At 38.7% G+C, this 19,141-nt stretch overlaps 2 protein-coding genes across 2 annotated transcripts in view; one reads left to right on the top strand and one right to left on the bottom strand.

Annotated features, from left to right (window-relative positions):
• Positions 1-19,141, bottom strand: part of LOC135218031 (Bardet-Biedl syndrome 7 protein homolog) — a 197,305-nt gene that overhangs the window by 74,309 nt on the left and 103,855 nt on the right.
• Positions 688-19,141, top strand: LOC135218420 (Bardet-Biedl syndrome 7 protein homolog; the record flags this gene model as incomplete). Its single annotated transcript, XM_064254725.1, is given in 5 exon segments — positions 688-900; positions 5,637-5,741; positions 7,914-8,015; positions 9,156-9,303; positions 18,406-19,141. Coding segments are annotated over 5 exon segments (708 nt in total), but the record flags the coding sequence as incomplete, so codon positions are not given.

The raw sequence follows: 19,141 nt of genomic DNA, 5'->3' as shown, positions 1-19,141 counted from the left end.
CTATATTCTACTCTTGTTTTGTTGTCTGATTGATCTCACTCTACCTACTTACAACAGTTCCTGTACCTTCAAATATATAGTACCATTAATAATCTCCTCAACTTATCACATAGCATTTTGGAGCATTTATATACACTACTTCTCTTATTATTTCAGAGAAGCATGCTGTGCCCTATAACTTTGGTCTTACCTCTGACCTTCCTCATTCCACTTGGATGAGGAAGTATTTCCAGTATAAATCACAATTTCACAGTTTATAGCTATGTAATAAGAACTTACTTTTCTACACATACTCTGCGGGTTTTGGTAAATAAGAGGTTTATATTTAAGGAACATAAAGATTATGTAAGACATTGCTTACTTCTGCTCAGCCAATAAGTGAACTTAATTGAATCTCTGAGTCATTTGTTTCTCAAAGTAGAAATTGTGTGATATAGAGAGTTTTGATTTGGAGTGAGTTTCAAAGGAGACTAATAAAGATGAAATTTTTAAGCTGGATCAATGAGTGAGACTGATGTCAAAGTATGATTTTCAGAAAGTCTGGATTATTTAAGATGACCCATTTTGTATCTCTTTTGGATCAGAGGAAGTGGTAATACTTTTTTTCAAAATATAACTCCATGATAGTTTAGAATTGCAAATATAAATAGAGAGCACAGTTTTTATCCATATAAAACTTTCTTCTAGGTTCGACAGTATCGTATCAAGCCTCTGTCACTGCATTCTCGAATCCACAGCTTTGATCCAAATAGACCATACAATATATTAACACTTAAAGGACAATTTACTCTCCCTGAGATGCATGCGTGGGTTGTATTTTGCCTACCAGAGTTGCCTGAAAGAACCCCAGCAGAAGAGCAAGCAGAGTTTACTTTTGTTTCTACATTTCTTGATACTCAGGTATGTGATTCATTTTGATGTTAATTACTTAACTAACAGGAATGTTTGAAATATATTTTTATGTAAACCCATAATAAAGTTACAGGCAGTCCCCGGTTAATGGCAGAGGTTTCATTCCTGGCTGAGTGCTGTTAACTGAAAATAGGTAGTAATTATGGTGATAAATGGCATTTACAACATTGTGAGAGCCAATAAACTGATTATCAATGCATTAACTACTTACTGATCTGATAAACTGCTTACTGATGCCAAAATCGCTTACCGTCACTGAAAATCAGGTTAACAATGTTTCATTAGTTAACTTTCCCCATAAAACTGGAATGCTGTTGATAAGCTGGGCTGCCTGTATATATGATTATTCTTAAAGTAACAAAAAGAAAGAGAACTGTATTCAAGATTTTAAAATTGAACCTATCATATCAGTATATACTAAGGTATGTTGAGCTTGGTTCTAGGACGGTTTGCTACTGGCTATTTCATTACTGGTCATTTTGCTGCTAGGCCATTTTGCTCCCAGTTTTTTTTATTTTAAAGGAATAATGATACTTAATTCTTAAGGTAGGTTTGTTTTCCAAATACAGCAGTAGTAAATAAGTATGCAAGCATTATTTTGCCTACTATGCAGGTAAAAACCATACAGATACATCCATAGTAAGTAATAATAATAATTTTGAATTTAAATCGACTAATATGATTATTGTAAAATATAGTATTTTCATAATATATTAAAACAAAATGTATATTTATTTAAAAATATTTTAGGCTATGAGCAATTCCTCGAAGATATTGCCGTTTGAAGGATCATATGGTCCCAGCGAAATTCTTATACATTGATCAGTATCCCTGTATTTTTTCTTCTTAGTTATGGTGTCTCCATGGTTGATATGGGCAATTCTTGCTGTACTGAGAGCCCCTTCTTTTTTTAGAGCAGTGATGAGGGACCAAATATTAGGGTGGACATTTGTCACTGAGGTTTTTAGTGCATTGCAAAATCCTTCAATATGGTTGTGCATGCCATACAATTTTCACTGTGCGCATAAACATTCCATAAATAAATAGAAGACTGGCTCAACTCGTCGTCTTCGTTGACCATGACCTCTCGCTCCTCAAGTGTAATTGGTTTCAAAATATGAAACCAGCTTTTTATAGGAAATCATCATCAGTTAATTCTTCAAATCGTTTTAAGACATCATCAACCGGAACGAAAGCAAGTGCAGACAAACATCTCACTTTTAGACTGAAATCATCATCATGGTGATATCATTGTTTCAAACCAATTGAAATGATAGACTTTTAATCAGTTTGTATTTTTCATAACTAACAAACTTGAGGTCTAAACATTAGGATAAATACTTAGCGCCAACTGGAAACCGGTAAAGTTAAAAAATTGTGTACACAAGGGACTATTGACATCTGTGCTTGGTCATGAGTCATGTGGAGCCACCCACTTACTCCTCTTTAACTGGAGACCCTTTTAGTTATTCTTCCAACCCAGGTTAGTTGTTAGAGGGGTGGTTAGAGATGGGCCTTTGTATGTTAAGACCTCAGGTTTGTTAGTTATGAAAAATATAAATTGATTAAAAATTTGTCATTTGTTCATATACAAAATAAACCTTTGGTCTTAACATTAGGATAGACTTACTCTTGGTGGGAGGTAAGTACTGTTGACCAACTGGGAGTTTGCCACCTTTGATCAGTTTTCTGAATAGCAGTATTCTACAAAACAACTGACCAGTATTTGAGAATCTAAGATATATATGAATATCATAGTCAGACTTCTGGGTTTCTACACAATGTCATAGTTCATTGCCTCTGAGGAAGATAAGAATGTCTGTTCGCTAACAAACCAATGTATTCACTAATGTAGATTTGTTGTCATTCCTCTCCCCCTTGCTAAAGAGAGGAATGTCTTGCTACTGATAGGTATCTTACACTGATAATAACTCTAACAGTATGGGTACTTCACTCACCTGTATCTTGTCCATTCCAGCTTATGATGGTACTCTCTTCTTACTGCCCTAAGTAAAGAAGGAGAAAGAAATTTGAAAAGGAAAGAGACCAGTTATCTTATCCATTTCACATCCATTTCACATTCATAACTCATCTGGATGAGCTACACAATTTGTTGAGCAGCCACCAAAGGACCCAAGGAAAATGTTTCCAAGGACCTCTGGGCAACATCTTTTATGTACAGGAAATTGAAAGTGGTTTGTCGTAACAATGAACCAACTCTCAAATTTCAATGAACAAACAGATGCCTTCTGAAATTGCTCAATATGAGTTCATTCCTCTACACGTCACAAGTTCTTGCCTTCCTGCCGTCATCAGACTCTCTTGATTTCTGATGAATAAGACCGTTCTGGCACTTCTTTCCTGACTCGACCTGTCTCAACAAAAAGTCTTTGTCAAACAACATGTCGAAGAAGTACAAGGTTCTGACAGAACCTTCCCATTAAATGTCCAATGAACATGAAAAATGGTTCGATACAGTCACGAACAAACCGTCACGATCATTTTAACAGATATGTTCTTAATTGCAAGAAAGGCAATTACAGGCAGTCCTTAGGTCACAATGGGGGTTCCGTTCTTGAGACACGTTGTAAGCCGGAACATCGTCAAAAATCCTAATAAAACCTTACTTTTAATGCTTTGGGTGCATTAAAAACTATGTAAACTGCATTCTTATTGCATTTTTTTATAAAAAAAAAAACTTCAAATATTGATTATTTTGCATTTTCGGTGTCATATTTCTTCTGCCAGATCAGCGTTGTAGGCGCCGTAACCCTGGAACATGTGTTGTAACCCTGGAAATAATTTCCGATGAATATAATTGAAAAGAACCTTAACCTTAGAATGTCGTAAGCCAAACCAGTCGTAACCTGAGACTGCCTGTATTTCTCTGATGACCTTCCCCTCTGTATGACCCAAATTTGTACAACTTGACCACAAGGAGTAGGATTGACTAAACACCTCAAATAATAAAAATACATGGAAATTTCTGACCATTCTTCCTCCGTTTGGCTTGTGTTCTCTTAACGTCTACCACATTGACATTCTAGGTGACATAGTTCTTTCGATAACCATGGAGTACTTTGACAAGTCAAAGCCGGCCCTCCTGAAGGTCCCTAACACAAACCCACGTCGTACTGAGCATTACTAAAAATAGAGGCATATCTGTTATCATGACCTGTAATATATTGGCACATTATCCTGGATTCTGGGGCAAATTGGAAACTATTGTTCCCAACTACTTTTGAATCTGCATAAAAAACCTGGTTATTGAGTACTCCCACTATACTAAGGTCAGAGGGAAACAGTTTCCCTGGTCAGTTTCCTGTAACGTGACTGACGTATGGGCTCGGTAGTACCCCAGTGAGTCCACTCTGATAAGAGAGTATGTTTTCACATAGTAGATCAGAGTTTATGTGCACCAGTCAGTTCAATGCTCTTGAGTCATCTGAATATTACTCAGTATGAAGTGATATTCACATACCGGATGACCCAGTCATCAGTCAAATGTGTATAACCGTACAGGTAACTACAGAGAGACTTTCCTTTGTTCTGACAACAGCTCCACAAGATCTTTGTCAACTGACAGAATGCCTTTAATGGACAGAAACCTCCTCTATAAAGGCAGTCACAGCTGAAGGCTAATTTTGTATATGTGAGACGAAGAACTCTGAAGTTGTGATACATCAGAGCTGATGCTCTGCACCCAAAATCTTAAAATTGTTAGTTTGAAAAAAGGATACAGGGCAAACTCCAGACCTGAGATATTAATTCTACCTATCTGGGGTACCTCTTCCCCACATGAACCTGGTAGAGAAGATTGTGCTTGGATAAACCTTATCAGTCACTCATCTTGGGTCCTCCTAAATTACTGGAACCCCTTCCTCTGCTCAGGATGTGGTGGAACAGGTAGAACAGAGGGTTTGCATAAGGCATGTTACTTTCCAACCGCAAAACATCTTATGCAGTGATCTGTTACAATGTACGGACGTACCTATGTTCAATATGTTACTTTCCAAAAGAGAAACCATATACTGCCAGAAACCACCATGGTGCTATTCTTCAGCAACAATTTAACTTAACCCAACCTCAAACTCTTGAAGAATGGGAAATTCTCAACCTTCCTTTTCCAGAACTCATGAAGTTTAATGACTTGCTTCAGTCAACTGAAACTCGAACCCACTATGCTAGGTTCATGATTTCAATACTTAGAAACTAAGCCAGGATGGAAGAGACTCCTTTGAAGGTGCTAGGTTAGTCTAGCAACCAACCACTTAGACTAGGCTAAGTAGGTATGGTCAAGTTCAAACCGGTTAACTTATTTTAAGTTGGCAGGACTTAATTTGCCTATAAGAAAACTAGTTTTGTTTGTAAACTTCAGATTTATGTGGGATTTACATGTCCTTGTATAGACCATTTTTCATAAATGTGGAAAATTCCTTTATATCATCCTTTTTATCAAGATGGATCATGACCCATGTTTCTAGTCAGTCTTCCAATTCGTACCTACGAATTGTTTCAGGGTCAGTTCTGTCATAATTCTTGGGCTTTGCGTGGCTCCTTTGGCCTATAAAAGAGGATGGAGTAAGGTGTGTTAAAGTTCACTAAAGGGACAGGATGCTCACTAGTGAATGGTGTCAGTCTTTCATCCAATTTATAATGTAACATTAGGAATAGGGTTTTGGCATAATAATTTTTCTATGTCTAATGGTGTTCTTCTGTTACAGTTGCAGTGCATATATCGTGCTGGTGAGGCAGTCTTTAAGTCGGACAATATTTCAACAATATCTATTTTGAAGGATGTCCTTACTAAGGAAGCAACACGTAAAAAGGTAAGAGATCATTGCTTTTACATCTTTCAGATTAGACTGCAGTAGCCTCTCTCATTCTCACTAATTGCTTCAGAGGAAACCCTCCTTTGCATATGTGAGTATTGTAACTCTAAACCATGGTAATCAACTCATATCAGATATGAAGCAATAAAAACAGTTCCGTGCTTTTGATTTACCTTAAATTTGTGAATATCAATGTGAAAAGTTCATCCTCAGTAGAATTCAATGCAGACTGGACAAATTAGAGTTGTTGAGTTCTTTAGTAAGGGCATACCAAACTTGTAAAAAAGATGACTAAAAATTAAACAATAGTTTTCAAGATGAGTATGTCCCAATACATAGCAGTCATTAAGTAGTCAAGGGGTGTGAAGAATTCATGGGGAAGATGTATATAAGGCAACCATATTCAAATTGAACACTGTAAATATTGGAACTATGGTTGGAAAAGGAGAGACGTGGTGGAAATTCTGACTAGAAAAATGTGGAAATTTGCATTCAGGAGGTAATGGACATGGCACAAAAAACACTGGTAAAATAATGACAAATATAGATGCTGGTGGAATGGTATTGAGACCAAAGACACAGAGCAGACATGAAGGTGAAAAACAAAATAGCTGAAGATGTGAGAGGAGTTTGGCTAATAAATGAAAGAATATTGAAGTTAAAGATGATCTTATGAAAGAAGGTATTGCATGTGTTCTTTGGTTTACTCAACACAGTTGGGGAGACCAGAAGAAGAAAATCAGGCATTTTTGGAAAGGTTTTCAGTTGTAGTGACAATGTCAGAAGAGATACTGTTAGGAGAAGATCTTAAGTGTCCACATAGGAATGTATAGAGCTGGTTTTGAGGATGTGATTGAGATATTACTTTAGGGAAAAGAAATCAGGAGGGAGAAACTGTACTAGAACTCAGCCAAAGCAAAGGATTAAAGTAGCTGTTGCTAAACTCAGTATTCAAGATTTTAAGAAGCCAAGAGAGGAGTTGATAACATACAGGAGTGCAGAAACTGAAATAGGTATTACAGTAATTTTATTGTGATGCTCGTACAGCATATTGCTGCAAATTGATTCAATTGTGACAAACAAAAAGAAAATTAAAGGGAGTTATTCAAAAAGAATAAAAAATCATAGAAACTAAAAACAAGATTTAGAAACTTTCAGAAAATATAGCATCCTAAAGTGGCCACTGACAAGTACTGTTAGACTAAGTAATTTTGCTTTGAAATGCAACAATTACAGTCTTGCCCATTTTTTAGCGTTTACAGAATAGTTATGTATTTCAAAGGCTGCAGTCAACTTCATTCCTTTTATAGAAAAAAACCTTCAAGCTAGGCCTGTGAAAGTTAAGGTTTTTAGCTAAGTGATCTAGTTAAGGAAAAAAAAGAAATTCTAAAATCTAGATCACAGCTCACTAGCTCAAATCTTAAAAAGCAGGTTAAAGATATATTAACATTAAATTATGTGCTAAGAGTATTTCTCAGATACCCACTGATACTTTGAGAATCACTCAATATCTAATTTGTTTTAAAAAAACTGATGCGAACAAATTTATTGTGTTTCTTGCAGACTGTTCCTTTGCAAGACTTTCTAAATAATTCCTAACATCATAACATAAAATAGTAAAATAGAATATGACATCACATTTGAACTTGAAGTATAAATGGAGTAGTATCGAAATGTGAAGAACATAAAATAATCTCAAACTTTTGCAAAGTTGAAGACCCTTGTTTAGAATTAAAAGAAATCTACAGTCTTTGAAGTTAGTTGTGGTTCAAAACCCCAATAACCTCAGTTAGAAAAATACTTGAGGTTCTGTTGTAAATATACATAAGGGATTTTGACGTAGGAAAAATCTATTTCTGGGCGAGGAAGCCGTGTCGCCCAGTGAAATACGTTCCTTTAGCGCTATTTCTAAGGTAAAATATTGCTATAATACCAGAGAACTGCTAAATTGGACATGTCAGAATATTCTGACTCGCTCACCTTTATTAAAAGGTGTCGGTATGGATCTGGGGCTTATTTAGGTACTCTTATTTTTCCCAACTTGTGTGAGATTGGTGCCTACTGAAGTAAAGTGAATTATTAGCACAGTATTCTTAATTTCATTAGCTTAACAGAATTGGTTTAATAAGAAATTCTTTCGTAATATTGATGTGAAATTTGGTGTTCTAGGTGCGGCTTGACATTTCTTGTGAAGTTAGTGAGGATAGTGTGGTTCATGCTTTGCATCTTCTTCATCCTCGATTGGAGGCCCAACTCATGTTGGCAAAGCAGGTTTGATATATTGGTTTATTTCCAAGTAAAATACATTATAGAATTTGAACAGTTAACTTTGATTTGTACGTTAAATATCTTGAACTTCTTTATCAGAAATAATGAGCATGTTGTAAATGTTAAGTTTATAGAAATGCACATAAGATAAACAGAATCATAGAACACGCTAATATTAAAGTTAAATAAGAAAAATATATTCAAGATGATTGCTGTTAGTTTGTATTCTGAGGACGGGAAGGTTTTTTATTTTATCTATTTAGAAACAACCATAATGTACCCATGCTAAAAGATAGTGTTGATGTAACGTAAAGACTTGCACAGTAGCGCTTCAACATTACCTGGAGAAACCAGGTAGCAAAGGGAAAAGATGATAGATTATCTTGATTTGTTCATGCATAATTTTTCTTTCACAAAAAAGTTTATGAAATAGATTCAAATTATTGTGGAACATATATACTGGTGACAGTTATTTTGGATTAAACAAATGCTGGTAACTTTGTGATTTTAGCAACTTTTATGAAGGAATTTTACCACACAATACTTGAAAAGGAAGTTGAGAAGGAAAGTAAAATCATTAAGATTTTCTAGAATGAATTGCATTCAATTATATTGCAAAAAGGGAGTGCATGTGCTTGCAAGATGTCTCAGTTGATCAGATGAGTCTAGAGGTCCACACCAAGCCTCTTAAATACTTGAACACTCATGGATTACCTAAAAGCAAAGCCCGACAATTGCAGGAAGCCAGCTTAATTTATGTCCAACTAACCAATTATATATCTTGAACAGCTGTGTAGTGGGGGAGTGTGTTTTTATAAGAATAATATAAATTACTTTGCTTGTTTGATGAATTAAAAAAAACATAGCAGTATTTCTTCTCAAATAATATTGTGACACAATAATTATTTAGAAAGTGGGAAAATACCATAGCAACACTTTCCCATAAGTTTGTTGAATAACTGCAATAACCGTCATAATTGGATTAATAAATAATTAGTGCACATGCATTGTAATAACTTCATTTGGTATTTTTATATCTGGAGATTGTATGAAGAGTAGTACTTCTGTAATCTAAATTTTTTATTTATTCATAATCATGATAAGTTTTCACATAAATTAATTCACTGGATGTAATTCTTGCAGGTATCTCTCATTGATGCCCTGAGAGAATTGGGGTCTCATGAGACAGATACAAGCTTCCTCTCACCAGAATATCAACACATTTTAGATAATGCTGATGACCTCATGGCTCAATACCGAAAACAACCATGTCATCTTGAGAGGCTTTATGGTAAGTGATATCTATAAAATTAGTTGTTTTCTTTATTTTTGTGGTCAGTGTTGTAACATTAATAATATGGTATTTAATTTCAAGTTGTGAAAGGCAAGCAATTTTCTTGTCTTAGAAGGAAAAAGACCTATGTATTGAAATTCTTACATGCAATTGTATAAGAATGATTCTCTTGTGGAATTCTTATACAGTTGGATTCTGGATTAGGAGTTTAATTTTAACAAAGATATGTGATTTTCCTGAGAAATAAATATTGGATATGTGCCCTAAAATAGATACTACTGCTACCTTTCTTTCTGGAAAAGGGTTTAACAACCAATAACTGGGGTCTAATACCCTACAACCTTTTATGTAAGGCATTTTAGCTTTGAATCCTCACTTTCAGCTCAAGTAAGAGCCAATATAACATTTCCCACTCTCACATTATTTCCTCTTATTATTTAATACTTTTTTAATGTAGCTTTTCTTTTCACATGAAACTTACCGAACAATTACATAGCTATACGCTTCTTACCCTTACGGCAGTCGAAATTCCAAAATTTCTCGGCGCTAATTGGCGCTGCTGACGTGTAGGTGATACAAACCCCGCCCACTTTCGGGATCCCCGGTACTACTGAGCTTTGCTTGACAATTCGTTTTCTGCCGCCCACGGGAAACAAACCCCCTGTGTATTTCGCTGCAGTCACTGTTCGCCATTTTGTTTGACACCCGATTTGGTGAAGTACAATTTTCTTGGTTGTTTTGTGTTTTGACGGCTAGCTGCTTTCTTTATTCATCTGTTTAGTGTGAGTTATGTCAGATTCAGGTTCATCTGTTAGGTTTTGCAGCGAAGGCTGCAAAACTAGATTAGCCAAGTTATGTTATGACCCACACTCGAAGTGCGTGAAATGTAGGGGGCAAGAGTGTACTAAAGAGCGTACATGTAATGAATGTGAAGATCTAGATGATCAAGGATGGAAGAGTTTTTTGTCTCATCTTGATAAGATGGAAAAAAGATAGGAAAAGAAAGGCAGCATTAGGGCTGATAGTAAGGCTAGATTAGAGTCAACTCCTTTGCCGTCAGAGGCAAAGAAGCCCGCTTTGTCTTCTCCTATTTTGTCAAACGTCTCTCCTATTGATAGTCCTCCTACTTCAGTACACCTTACTCCGGCTCAGGTTCCCCATGCTTCTGATTCCGACACCATTGCCCAATTAGAAAATAAGATGGATAGGAAATTTGAGCTGCTTGCTAAATCTGTCATGGATTTAGGTACATCTTTTCGTGAATTTGTGATTAAGTCTGGTGAAGTGAAAAGTGCAAGTGTCGTATCCGAGGAGGCGGCTGTCCGTCCCTCCACGTCTTCTAGACCGAGGTCACTGTCCCGCTCCCCAGCACCTGGGAGAAGACATACCGTGAGTCGAAGGGAGACTGGAGGGATTTGCCCACGGGCGGCCGTCGACTCAGTTGTGAATTTCGACTCGATTTCTGTAAAGAGACACCACTGGAAAGGTGTAGATGTGTCTGGTGTAGGTTTGTCGTCGGACTCGGAGGTGTGTTCGCCTGATACCAGGCGAAAGAAGTGGAACGAAGTGTCACGACCGTTGAAAAGGCGAACAGTGCCATTGGATAGTTCGTCATCACCTGCGAAGAGAGGGAGGGAAAAGAGTCCTCAACCCTCGTGTAGCTTTTGGGAGAACCCTGTGTATCTTTCGCCTAGTAGAGGTTCGGGTGCTGTTCGCAAACGATCTCGCGAGGTATCAGGGTCAGACTCGCATAGTTTTGTCTCGCCGACTGAAACAAGGAAAGTTTCGACTCGTTCGCCGAGCTAACGAGAGAGAGAGTTCGACTCGCAAGTTTTCATCAAGGAAGTTGTCTCCTTCGCCCGCACCATCGGAGATGATGCGAACAACAAAGAAGAAGCTTTTTTGGAACCGTTGAGACAGCTTCAGGACTTAGTTAAGTCGTTGAAGAAAGTTAAGTCTTATACGGATGAAGAAGCCAAGCAGTCGACAATGTCGGATGGGGAGGATCAGTCGGAACAAGAGTCGAAAGCGGCTTCTGCTTACTCCAACTTAATGAAGTTTTTGCTGGCTTCTTATACGGAATTCGAGCCAGCTCCTCTATCTTCGCCTCCTTCTACCTTTGTTAAGGATAGGAAAGTACTTTCGGCGAGTCTACCTAAACTGGTGCTTTCGCAGTCGGCGAAAAGAGTCTTCAAAGAAGCAGAGAAGTGGCTGGAGAAGAAGAGGGAGTCTGGTAACGCCGCCTTCGCTGTCCCACCGTCCAAGTTACAGAAGACATATAAATTTTATGCTACCGGAGAATTACCCTCTTTGGGAGTCGCTGCCTCCGCCCAAGGAGATTTCTCAGGTCTGGTGGATGCTAACAGAAGGACAGCGTTTTCGTCGGCGAAAATTTTCTTTTCTTCGCCTGGATTTCGACCACCTGATTAAGAAACCTATTTAAAGGTAATAGAAGTTTTCAGCTTCTTAGACTGGACTATTGCTGCATTAGCAAGGAAAATAGAGGATTGTCAGTCTCTGGAAGATAGCTTGGCGACAGACGGATGATTGTATTATCGTGTGCCGACAAAGCAGTCAGGGATGGCTCAGGGGAGCTTGCATCTCTTTTTACTCTGGGCGTCCTTAAAAAGAGAGAACTTTGGTGCTCTTTCACCTCCAAGGGAGTAACTTCTAACCAGAAGTCTGCTCTCATGTTTGCGCCTTTATGTAAGTCGCATTTATTCCCTGAACAGGTTATTCAGCAAGTTCTCGCAGATCTAGAGAAAAAGTCTACCAACGACTTATTGACTCGTTCGTCGACACGACGTCCCAAGGAGACACCACCTACAGGAGCTAAAGGGTCACCTCTTCAGAAGCAACCTTTTCGCGGAGGAAAGTCTAGATGGCAACCCAGACCAAGGACTAATGCGTCCACAGCCACACCAGTAAGAAACCACCCTCGAGACAGTCGGACAAGTAGGAATTTTTACCCTCACACCTGTAGGAGCGAGACTCCGCCTGTTTTGGCGGGAATGGAGTCGAAGAGGGGCGGAACAGTGGGTGATCAACAGTATTAAGAGAAGGTTATGTGATCCCGTTTGTGCAAGATCCACCACTGTCGAGTATTCCCATCGCCTTAACAGCATACTCGCAGGGATCAGAAAGAGCTTTGGCTCTTGCCAAGGAAGTAGAAGCCCTGATTACCAAGAAGGCCATAGAAATAGTGGAAGACATCTCACCGGGCTTTTACAACAGGCTGTTCGTTGTCCCAAGTCATCGGGGGGCTGGAGGCCGGTCCTGGATGTGAGTGCTCTCAATATCTTTGTTCTGAAGACGAAGTTCCGTATGGAAACCAACCGGTCGGTTATGTCAGCTCTTCGACCAGGAGACTGGATGGTATCGCTGGACATGAAAGATGCATATTTCCATGTACCTATTCATCGGAGCTCCAGGAAATATCTACGGTTCGTTTTCGACGGCAGAGTTTATCAGTTCAGAGCGCTCTGTTTCGGACTTTCGACAGCCCCACAAGTATTTACTCGAGTCCTGGCCCCGGTAAGTCGATGGTTACATTTGATGGGAATCAATATTGCTTTTTATCTGGACGACTGGCTTCTAAGGTTCCGACTCCCCCCCCCCCAGTTCCACCAGGTGTGAGGATTTAAATCGGACACTAATATTAACACAGCAACTGGGATTAGTAATGAATTTAGAGAAGTCACAGTTAGTACGAGTCAGAGGATTCCATATTGGGGATGATTCTGGACTCACAAGTTTTTCGGGTTTTTCTCTCCCCAAGGAGAATAGTCTCCCTCCTTGCGACGGTACGGAAGCTGTTAAACCGCTCGTCCTGCACGGCTCTGGAGTGGATGAGCCTGTTAGGGACTCTCGCTTCGGTGGAGACTTTTGTTACACTTGGTCGTCTTCACATGAGGACGCTACAATTCTACCTAAAGGCCAATTGGGACCGGAAAGTTCAACCGGATTCGACTGTTATTCCGATCTCCGAGGAAATCAAGGAAGATCTTCGTTGGTGGTTGTCGGAGGAAAGAGCTCAGGAGGGTTTGTCCCTCGAAAGAACGAATCCAGAGCTAGAATTTTATGCCGACGCATCGGACTCAGGATGGGGAGCCCTGTTGGGAAAGAGAAGACATCAGGTATCTGGACGGAACAGGAGAGAGGTCTTCATATCAACATAAAAGAGCTGAAAGCAATTTTTCTTGGGCTTCAAAGTTTCACCCCTCTAGTCGAAGGGAAGAAAGTTGCGGTGTTCTCGGACAACACCACAGCGCTGTCATATATAAGAAAACAGGGAGGGACACATTCCTTCTCCCTGTACAGAATGACGGAGCATCTTCTTCTGTGGGCGAATGCGCACAAAGTGACTCTCTTCCCCAGGTACGTGCAAGGGAAGCTCAACGTTTTAGCAGACGAACTCAGTCGTGCGCATCAGGTTCTTCCGACGGAGTGGACATTGGATATCAGAGTTTGTCAGGATCTATGGCGGTTGTGGGGACAACCAACGATAGACCTCTTTGCAACGTCCAGGAACAACAGGCTTCCTCTATTCTGTTCTCCGGTCCCGGACCCGTTAGCCTGGAAAACGGATGCAATGCTCTCGACTGGTCAGGTCTGAATGTTTACGCATTTCCACCATTTGCGATGATCAGAGAGGTATTAAACAAGTTCCAGAGTCACCAGAACGTTACGATGACTCTAATAGCTCCTTTTTGGCCCAGAAAGGAGTGGTTTCCGGATCTCCTGAGGATGTTAGTAGACTTCCCCAGGCTTCTGCCACAAATTCCATCGCTACTCAAACAGCCCCATTTCGACAGAAATCACCAAGGGTTGTCGTATCTCGCTCTGACAGGATCAGACTGTCCGGGACCTGGTCAGAGCGAAAGGTTTTTCAAGAAGAGCGGCAGAGGCTATTGCTAACTGTAGAAGAGCCTCTTCGGCCAAACTCTATCAGTCAAAATGGGGAGTTTTTAGAAATTGGTGCAGAGAAAGTCACACAACTTCTTCTAAAACCTCTATACAAGAGATAGCAAACTTCCTAATATATCTGAGAGATGTTAGGAAGTTATCGACTTCGACAATAAAAGGATACAGATCTATGTTGGCATCAGTTTTTAAACATAGAAACTTAAATATATCTAATAACTCGGACATCAGCGACTTGATTAAATCTTTTGAGTCCACTAGGACAAGGAGACCAGGTTTAGTGGACTGGAATTTAGACGTGGTATTGTCCTGGCTCTCTAAAGCGAATTTTGAACCTCTTAATTCGGCTTCTTTGAAGGATCTTACTAAGAAGACGTTATTCTTAGTCGCCTTAGCTTCAGCTGGTAGAATCAGCGAGATGCAAGCAATGAGTAAAGAGATAGGATTTACACAAGACAAAGCTGTGTGTGCCTATACTCAGGATTTTTTAGCGAAGAATGAAGATCCTTCGAGACCATGGCCTCGTTTCTTCTCCATTCGAAGCTTGTCAGGATTAGTAGGAGAAGAGGACGAAGAACGTTCTTTGTGTCCGTGGTGAGAGCACTGAAATTTTATATTCATAAAACAAAGGCTTTGAGAGGAAGTTCGAACCGATTGTGGTGGTTCGGTTAAAGATCCGAGCCGTCCTATGTCTAAGAACGCAATTTCGTTCTTTTTAAGAGCCTGATTCAGGAAGCACACACGTCAGTAAGAGATCAGACTCTACAGGTGTGTAAAGTTAAAGCCCACGAGGTTAGGGCAGTAGCGACTTCCATGGCTTTTAGACATAATACGTCGCTAGCATCTATTTTGCAAGCTACGTTCTGGAGGTCGAGATCGGTTTTTGCTCTCCATTACCTGAAGGATGTGGAAGCAACGTTTGATAATTGTTGTCGTTTAGGACCTTTGTCGGTGATGGGCATGGTGTTGGGAAAGGAAGCATAGGGGGATTTGGTCCAATTCCCCTTCCTTTTGACTATCTCTTCGTCTTGATTAGAAGGTGGTCGAGTTTTGGGGAAGCCTGGGGGTACACGGTACCAGGAGTACCCGCCAGTTTTTATGGTAGGGTTTGGTTTATTATTTTTATGGTTATGTGTAGGTGATGGTCTTTGATTGTTATTTTAATCTGGTCACAGCCCAGGGCAAGGGCGCATATTATTTCATTCTGATCAACCATCGGTGAACCTCCATGGTTGCAGAATACCCACTAGTAGTAGGAACGATCCTGGCCACTACTGCCACGTTCCCTACAAGTGATGAGAGCGCCGACCAGAGGCAGTATTCTCCTGCAGCTGCTCTCTCACGAGGTAAGGTACTACAACATTCTTGCAATGTGAGTTTTTTTTTTTTTTTAGCTTTTTCTTATTTGCACTTAAAGTCCATATACCCACCAGCCGGGTAATGTGGATTCAGCTATGTAATTGTTCGGTAAGTTTCATGTGTGAAAATGGTATTTTTATTATAAAATAAGGTTTCACACATACTTACCGAACAATTACATGATTAAAGCCCTCCCTCCTCCCCACAGATGGGCTCAACGAATTGTCAAGCAAAGCTCAGTAGTACCGGGGATCCCCGAAAGTGGGCGGGGTTGTATCACCTACACGTCAGCAGCGCCAATTAGCGCCGAGAAATTTGGAATTTCGACTGCCGTAAGGTAAGAAGCCGTATAGCTATGTAATTGTTCGGTAAGTATGTGTGAAACCTCATTTTATAATAAAAATACCATGTTTCCCATCTTCACTAATTATAGTGTATATTGTACTTTTTTATGTTCAACTGGGATTTCTTCTTGGTTGCACTTTTGAATTAATAGAATGGAATAGAATATAGAATTTAGGCCAGAGACCAAGTGCAGGGACGTATTAGGTCACTCAGCACAGAAATGGAAAGTGTTAGCAAAAAACTGGAGTTAAACTTTGCATATACATTATGAATCAGTTGTTAGGAGAGCAGAGAAAATAAGATGGAAGAAAAAGAACAACATATGATTAAAGGTACAGTTAAAGGAAAGAAAGGGGTTGCAACCAAGGGCTGAAGGGGCATTGCAAAGAACCTTAAGCAATGCTTACAGTGCTCTACCCCTCTATAGGTCTTTATAAATCAAGCTCACTTTGCTTTCCCATTTTGTCCAACCTCTGACTTGCTCTCTCAGGAGTCCAAGAACAACACTCAGAACAAGGATTAGTAACATTACTAACATTAGCTTGGCATCTCCTGCAAGTTGAATGAGGGTCAGTCTCAACCAAGGCAAGAAAACGAGAGCAAGGATAGTTACCAACACCAGTTTTGGGTTTGCATTTTCAAAAGAAAAACAAGCACAAACACACAGTGTACCACTCTTTCACAAAATAAGCAATCAAACCAAAGAAAATATAGGCAAAAGAGAAGGAAAGCACCGGCTATGGTAGGAAGGACAACAGCACCTCCTGCTTGTAAGGCAGTAAGGAACAAGCTGAATGTGTCATGGCATCATGGGTGAGAGAAGGTCGGCTGATGCCTCTTCTCTGATCTCATTGGCCAAAACTCATTGCCACCAATTCCTTGTTCTACAATTTTATATGATTTTTACCGGTTTGCAGCTGGCGCTAAAAGATTTATCCTTACGTTAAGACTGCATGGTTGTTAGCTGTGAAAAATGCAAATTGATTAAAAATTTGCCAATGGAGTTCATAAAAAATATTTGGTGTCTTTTTAAGATAGGTACACAGTCATTTCCTATAGTTTTTATAAGTGAAAGTTCAAGAATTTTCTTAACTCTGTAGCTGTTAACAGCTCCTTGAAAGTTTTATAATTTTGTCATCTACATACTATGGAATTTTAGCCTCATGAAGATAATTCAAGTGTGGTAAGTTTAAGTAACAAAGAGGTTTATGCATCTGGTTTGGTTACTGAAGTAGATTCCTATAAAAAAATTGAGATAATAGACCACAAGAGAAAAACCTGAATCACAAACCTGTGGCAGAAATTACAAACAATATTTTGTGGGCATACTATAAAACCCTGTCAGTTTTTTTTAGTAAACATCAGAAATAATGGATTTGAATATAGATTATTAGCAAAAGCAATGCTTTGACTTTTAGCAACCTTGCAGTAAAACCTCACATTAGCAGTGACTTGACTGAAAGTCCATATCATTCGTAGTAACACAAAAAATAGCAAAATACAATTAATGTTAATTACATATACAGTGATGCAGATAGCAAACTTAACACCATAATGGAATAATAAGACCATTAGTTGCCCTTATCCTCAAATAAATGAAAGACCATACTCACATAAGTACAGTATTTAGCAAATTACTCTCTCAGTGAGACACTAGTCTTTGTATCCTTATGATTTTGAAAATTAAATTCATGTGATAAATCTACGATTTCTGCATGGAAATCCATTTATCTATCTCTCATTGCTAAATCCTAACATACATAATTAAGCAGAAAATGGAAGTAACTTATGATAGCTCATTTGATATCACGTGGACTTCACAGTTTGGTGGTCGCCAAGTTCAAACCCTATGCAAGGCAAGGGAGAATTTACAGGTAGATACAGCTTACCTTTGTGAGCTAGAGATGAAGATTTTGAAGAGCCATATTGTATTGTATTGGTGAATCAGTACAATATAAGTTTGGTGTCTTGGACATTGTACACCAGTGAAATGGCCTGTCCCTTGCCTCTTCTGATCAGGAACAACAGTCAAAGCCTATAACTAATGGACACCATTCCAGATGCATGAATAATTCTCTGTTTTATGTTGCATGTATATGTAACATTATTTGTAGACTGCTGTTTTCTCTTTAGGAGGGACTGAAGTCTCATGGACAAAATAGGACTGTGTAGTTGGCCAAATATATTTCTGAAGTTGAAACTAGAAATGCTACCAATAACCAGAGTGAATTGCAGATCATTTGACCCCTCCAGGATACATTTCTACTTGGGAAGAAAAGTTAATTTACCATGATTGATATTGACACCTTAGCCCATGTTTTGTAGTATTTGGTGACCAGCATTCTCTGGATGTGAATCATTAAATAACACCTGGTTTTTTCATTTATATTTCACCTAAAAGAGTGTAGTGTAAACCTGTCAAATAGTGATAAAATTTTCTTCTAATGTTTTTGTACTTTTTCCCAATTTCAGGTATGATTACAGACCTGTACATTGACAAATTCAAGTTTAAAGGAGTCAATGTAAAGAGCCGTGTACCTCAGCTTCTAGAAATCCTTGACAATTATGGAAGCCTTGATCTCCAACATCTAGTAAATTTCTTTCAGTGTTAAGATGACATGAAAGAAATTTCATAAGTCTAAGCTAAACTTGCTTTTACAGCACATTTTTAGTATTGTATACATATATTTATTTTATTGTCTTTAGCTGTAAATAATTATCAGAATATATTTAAAAACAGCGAATGTGGTATTAGTGTCTATCACGCGTAGGGTATGTGATCAGTTTGTATGTATGCATGTATGAACTGCAAAATTATAGTTATAATATTTCATCATTGAAAAATGTGATATGCAGGTACAGCATATATATGTAGTTTTATTTATTTAGTCTACTTCCCATGATTCTTCTATTAACTGATACAGTTCACAGCTAGACTATTCTGTTTATTTGAATTTCATGTGCTCAAAGTTTTTCTTTCGGTCTATATCTAGTCATTTTTATGTTCTGGCGTTTCATCTTTATTTTATTCAGAATCATCACACAAAGAATTATTTATTTTGTGCTTTATTCAGTTTTGCTCATGTAATTAGGTTAACTTTATTTGCAGTATTGCATCACACTATTGTGCACCATTGGATACTTTGCAGGGTAAAAAATGGGTGCATTAGTTATGGATTATAACTTTGCAATGTAGTGTTACATCTCA

The sequence above is a fragment of the Macrobrachium nipponense genome, chromosome 9 (genome assembly GCF_015104395.2).
Source record: "Macrobrachium nipponense isolate FS-2020 chromosome 9, ASM1510439v2, whole genome shotgun sequence".
Classification (NCBI taxonomy): domain Eukaryota; kingdom Metazoa; phylum Arthropoda; class Malacostraca; order Decapoda; family Palaemonidae; genus Macrobrachium; species Macrobrachium nipponense.
Note: the sequence above shows the minus strand (reverse complement) of the source record. Positions and strands in the feature narration are given on the sequence as shown.